General features: G+C 26.1%; 2 protein-coding genes across 2 annotated transcripts in view; both read right to left on the bottom strand.

Moving 5' to 3' along the window:
- LOC101493057 (amino acid transporter AVT6C-like) overlaps positions 1–977 on the bottom strand; it is a 3,010-nt gene extending 2,033 nt beyond the window's left edge. The window contains exons 1-2 of the mRNA XM_073365185.1: positions 533–977; positions 1–144 (exon numbers count right to left, since the gene is read on the bottom strand). The exon at positions 1–144 is cut by the window's left edge and continues 3 nt beyond it. Coding sequence (XP_073221286.1) covers positions 1–144; positions 533–950 — 562 coding nt within the window. The 5' untranslated portion in view covers positions 951–977. The remainder of the gene's footprint in view (positions 145–532) is intronic.
- A 2,806-nt stretch (positions 978–3,783) lies between these two features.
- The window catches only part of LOC101501021 (amino acid transporter AVT6C-like), a 3,009-nt gene continuing 759 nt past the window's right edge, over positions 3,784–6,033 (bottom strand). The window contains exons 3-5 of the mRNA XM_004491005.3: positions 5,773–5,978; positions 5,200–5,665; positions 3,784–4,102 (exon numbers count right to left, since the gene is read on the bottom strand). Coding sequence (XP_004491062.1) covers positions 3,976–4,102; positions 5,200–5,665; positions 5,773–5,978 — 799 coding nt within the window. The 3' untranslated portion in view covers positions 3,784–3,975. The remainder of the gene's footprint in view (positions 4,103–5,199; positions 5,666–5,772; positions 5,979–6,033) is intronic.

Raw genomic sequence — 6,033 nt, 5'->3', positions numbered from 1 at the left:
GGTACAATACCAATGGAAGCAAAATGAAGCTTAAGGTGACGAGCAAAGCAAATTCCCTTGAATTCCACCAATGAATTCCAAACCATTGTTGCAAAATACCCAAATGTACTTCTCCTTCTTGTTGATTTCCAGAGAGTACATCCGCTACACATTCAATCAAATAATACATGCTATTAATAACATGTAACCACAATTAAACTTTATATAATTACTTAATATAAAAAAAAAGTCAATGTATCTAACTCAAAATTAAGACTAAATACATCAACTTTTTTAATTATTATTTTATACAATTATGAAATTTGCGAAATCATATCGTTAACAAATCTTGACAGGTCATGGATAACTCATAATTTGAGTACTTCAATATTTTTTTAAATTTTATTTATTTATCGAATTGAAATTCTGATTCATCCTATCTTAATCAAATAATTTAAACTTTGAGCAGAAATTAAATTTTTTATTAAACTTTTTCTTCAACATTTTTTTATGATTAAACTACTAATGAACTCATTAAAAATGAAATTCTTACCAACAATAATTAAGTACATAATTAAACACCCAAGGTTAGTAATCACAACGCAAAGTTGAGTAAGTACAGCTCCCAAGGGTCCAAACGCTTCTCTCATGACACCAGAATACGTCGTCGTTTCGCCGGAATGCGTAAACCTCATTAAAAAATCAACCGATATTTCGGCCAGTAAAGCAACCACCAAAATCAAAACGAACGCCGGAATCACACCGAGAACCTTCAAAGTCGCCGGAAGAGACATAATTCCGGCACCAATTATGCTCGTTGAGATATTAAACACGGCGCCGGAGACGGTTGCTGGTTCCGAATAAATCTTGGATCCCGGTAAAAGAGGTACCTTAGCTCCGGTCACCGGCGACATCCCGGCGAGAAAGGAGTGAAAAATGTGAGAATTTTTTTTATCGCTTTGTGTTTTCATACACAATGGAGAAGGTACGAAAAGATTGGGTTTTATATAGAATTTTTGGTTTGAATTATGGAGTTTTTGAATTACCATAATGCAGTTAAAGAATGCGTGTATAAGCGTAAAACGTAAGGGTAGGATTGTAAATTTAAGTGGTATTTCTGACAGGTTATTTTTTGTTGTTTATGAAAAAAATGGTGTACGTGTGTGACAGGTTGGATTGGTATATTTAATGTACAAACGCAAGTGAGAAATTTGACCAATTTGAAGACTCAAATGAATGTAGACGGAAAAATGGGTTCTATGATGTCTCCTCTCATGTTGCTTTTCTCTCATTCGTGGTATGTCATTCTCTTCTCTCTTAAAATAGTATAAGTATTACTCCTAGTTAGTTATATTTGATCAAATAAAAATATTATTAGCAAATTTATATAAAAAAATATTATCATCAAATAATAGTAAATGTGTTTTGACAAATTGGTATAATTTGGAAACTATATTAATGCTTTTCTCTTAAATATACTTTTAATATTTTTATTATATTTTTGACAATTTATAAAATAATACTCTCTTTGTAATAGAATATAAACAAAAATAATACATGTATCTATACTATATTTAGTCTGAATACATGTATTATATATATATATATATTTTGTTATAAAGAATCATTTCATACTCCTCATTAATTAGTTATAACTAGTAGTAAGTTGAGTTTGAATATTTAAGGAAGTGATTTAGTTTGAATTTTGACTTATTTAAAGTGAATAAATTAAAAAAAAATGGTTGTAAGACCACGTCTTTACATGCTTATATTTAAATTCTATGACAAAGATTAGTCAATATTAAATGACAATTAATATTTTATACCTATCACATGAATATTAAATACTAATTGATTAATTTTTGACCAATTAGTAATTTTTTTAATAGTAGTCTCCTCCTTTATAATTTGTTTGGACTGCAAATTAAAGAAAAAATAGAAAATTAAGATAAAAGAATATTAAAGGAAGGAAAGTAAGTAAAAAGTGAATTTCATATTATTCAAATATTATGTATTATGGTATTTTTTCTATATTAATTATAAATAAAATTTATACGTATATGAACTATATTTGGTCTAAATACATGTATTGTGTAGTTATATTTTGTGAGTATATTTTAAAGTGTTGCATCTTTAAAAAAGTAAATTATATTATTCAAACAACTAGACAAAATACTCATCATTTAATAAAATTGAAAGTTTCATTTTATTAATAGTATTATATTTTATCAAAGGTGTTGTTGTTCATCAAATGTAATCATCATGTATTGATGATGCATAAAATCTTTTATAAAAATGCATAATCATAACCCGCAATATAAATATTTATGGTGAAGAATGCTTCCCCACTCCTCACCGTAGAAATATTTTCTTCCCCAAATTTGCATTCTTATATATAGATCCTTGGCTGTGATTTTATTATTAGTAATTTGATATGGCCAGATCTTGTTAAAGAAGAAGATTGAAAAGCACTCTAAAAACCGGAAAGTGGTGTGTAAAAGTTTAGCCACCAATCAAGATAGTCATAAGGTCAGTAAGCTTATGCTCGGTTGCAATCATATTTGATTCATTTAAAATTTGTTTCATTGACATTTTTTGCCACTAATATATCAGGATGATTCTATGTTAGATTCTGGCATGTTTGATATGTGGGCTGAAAAAGTTACTTATTCTCATTCTTTATGATTTTGTAAAAAATTTGTTTATAGAAGAACGGGCATCGATGATGGATATTTACAGATACGAGTAATACTTATATATGATATTTTATCTGTTTGGATAAAATATATAACAAAATTTTATCTTATAAAGTATTAAAACATTAATATATAAACAAAAAAGTATTACAACGTATTAATTTTATTAATTTATTATCAAATACAAATATAAGTGGGTATGAATACCATTGATATTTCTTTATCATAGATGATAAAACTCTTTATTAAATTTTTTTAATGTCCGTGTATTTTTTAAGCGAAATTCAAACTCATCTCTCAAGTTAAATTAAAAGATACGTGAGCAATTTTATCTAAACTTTATTGATTTGGTTGTCAACTTTTTCACCCACAAACTTTTTTCATTTTAAAAAATTTAATAAAAAAGTTATCAAACACTCAAATTTCAATCAATAATTATGTTGTCAAAAACGAATATCAATGAGTAATTAAACCAAAATTGTTCTTGGTTTTGTCCAAAAAAACGCATAATCCTTGAAACTAAAAACGAAGAATTATCAGTTGCAAAACGGAGAATGTTCTCCATTTTCTGACTAACAAATTTGTAATGCTTTCAGTTCTAAAATGAACACACACAAATTGTTAACCTAGTTCATAGATTAACTCCTATATTTGGGGAACTGAATCCGACTTGAAATATCACTATAATGAAATAGAAATGATTACAAACTTCTTAAAGTTTTTCTGCTGCCAGTTTTGCACACTTATACCGAAAGTGTAACTTGCTTCCTTTTTGTTCTATCTCTTTTTCTTCTCTTATTTTAACTTATATACAAGTTGTTTATAATTTAGGAGTAACAAACAAATTAGTTAAAACTAACTAAGTGAAAACCAAAACTAATTCTAACTCTAAAGTTTTCTAATTAAATACCATATTTAACAAATTTAAATAATTGATAAATGAAAATAATTTCATCTTCTAAACCCCTCTCCATTTCTTACTTTGACACCTTGAACCTTAAATTTTCCTCTTGTATAATATGCATGCTAAAAGATTTATATTTTCAATAGCTATTATATTTTAAATATACGAACTTTGCAATAAATTGTATCACATTATTCTCTTTTATCTTGTTCTCTCTCAAAATATATACATCCATAAAATATACATCAAATATTTTTCAAATAACAATGACATCTACAACAATCTGGAACCACAAAGGTCCTCAATTATCATGCACTCATATGCGCCTAGAAAATTCTCTCCCTATCTACTCATAATTTCTAGATATAAGGCAACACAAATAAAAAGACTACAAATTTATGAGCTGATTCTAAAAAGCTTATAAATATTGTTGGAGATAGCAATCACACTTGTAACTACAGCTACTATAATCATAGTAAGTGCTATAATTTTGTCCCTTCTCGTTGATATACCATGAATATCCCTGTTATTTTTAGACAACAGAAAATTAATTAGACAAATCATGGTTTTAATCTATTGCCACAATCATATATAAACCATTAATCATATAAAACTAAAATGTGTAAAAAAAAAAATTGTTAAAAATTAAAGAACTATTGTGATAGATAATTAATATTTTTGTTGATTAAATTGATTTATTTTTTCACGTCACTTGACCAAATAAATCAAATAATTTGGACTTTAACACATATTTTTATATATATATATATATATATATATATTTTTTTTTAAATTTACTAAATTGTCACACTTTGAAAAAATAACACTAAACTGCTCTACTTATACAAGATCATCACATGTTTGGACCATGCATTATGCGTACAAATTTTTTTTTCTTCACATTTTTGTCCTTACAAAATTATTTATTTAATAAAATAAAAATAATTATAATATTTTAAAAAATAAATATTATTGATAAATAAAAATAAAAATAAAAATAATAAAATCAAATTATATTTAATAATAATAATAATGATAATAAAGTAAATTATATTAACAAAATAAAATTAATTAAATTGAACAAATAGAATACATTAAATTAAAGAGAAAAAAAACCAAAAATTGAATAAAAAAATACATCAAATTCAGATTTTATTATTATTATTATTATTAATTTTTATTTATTAGATCTAGAAAAAAAAAGAGGAAGTTGTTATTTATTAATAATATTTTATTTTTTAAATATTATAATTATTTTTGTTTTATTAAATAAAAAAATTTGTACACTAATACATTGTCGCATACTGGTGATCCGACGTTCTATTGAATTAAACAAAAAAAAAAACCTTTAAAACAATTTGATATTATTTTTTCAAAGTGTCACAATTTAGTATATTTTTTTTTTAAAAACAAGAACATATTAAAAAAAATCCCTTTAACCCATCTTTTATTTATATATTTTTAAATAATATTTTATTGAAATGTAATGTAATAGTTATCGGTATCTACAAATCTTATATAATATAATAAATGATGGTTGAACTATTTAATATGTTGGGACGTGAATTTAAACTCGCAATAAACTTGGTCTAACATAATAGAACATGATAGATTAATTACCTTAGAACAATAGAACCTGGGAGGACAAAGGCAAGAGACACAGCAGTAGTTGATCCCATAAACTGAAAAATGCACCAAATATCTGGAATTGCTGTAGCAGCAGTGTAACTAAAGACCAACAGCACCAAAGTGATTCCCACAAATCTCTTATTATCTGTTACTAACAAAGGCTTCTTAGCGAACAATAATTCATCAATGCTGGTTCTCAAAGAAAAATGGATAATCGGGAATGCCAACATAACATGAAAAGAATAGCTTAAACGGACCAAAGTATTAAGCAAAGAACCAAATGATGAACCAGCATTGTGGTCAAAATTTATGAGTATGTCTGATTGAGTTGAATCACCAAATAAAAGGTAACCAAATAGACCTATTGAAAAGTATATGAGAGCACATAAGATCAGTGCTATTCTAACTGCTTTTGTAATGTCTGATGGTTTTCCAAGCTCAAACCCAATTGGATGAACTGCAAATAAAATCAATTCTCACTAATCAAATATAAAGTTATAAATATTAGTTATTATAATTCATATACTTATGCAAACTAACTAATAAAATTTCAAATTAAATTACCATTAAAATGAAAAGTGTAGGCTGTGACAATGACAGGAACTGCAGTGAAAAGATCAAAGAAAGATGTTTGATGGTCCAAACGAGGAACCAATCTTGGTGTTTCTGTTTTTCCTTCAGCAAGTGCAATAATTGCCAACACAAAACATATTGCAACAAATACCACAGCAAGAAGTGTTGATACTGCAGAACTAAATTTCAACGACTCTGTAAAAAATATTACAAAAAGTGTAACATTTTTAATTAATATAAATTAATTAAGGT

The sequence above is a fragment of the Cicer arietinum genome, chromosome 2, assembly GCF_000331145.2.
Source record: "Cicer arietinum cultivar CDC Frontier isolate Library 1 chromosome 2, Cicar.CDCFrontier_v2.0, whole genome shotgun sequence".
Lineage (NCBI taxonomy): Eukaryota > Viridiplantae > Streptophyta > Magnoliopsida > Fabales > Fabaceae > Cicer > Cicer arietinum.
The sequence above is the reverse complement of the archived record's forward strand: the minus strand, read 5'-3'. Positions and strand labels throughout refer to the sequence as shown.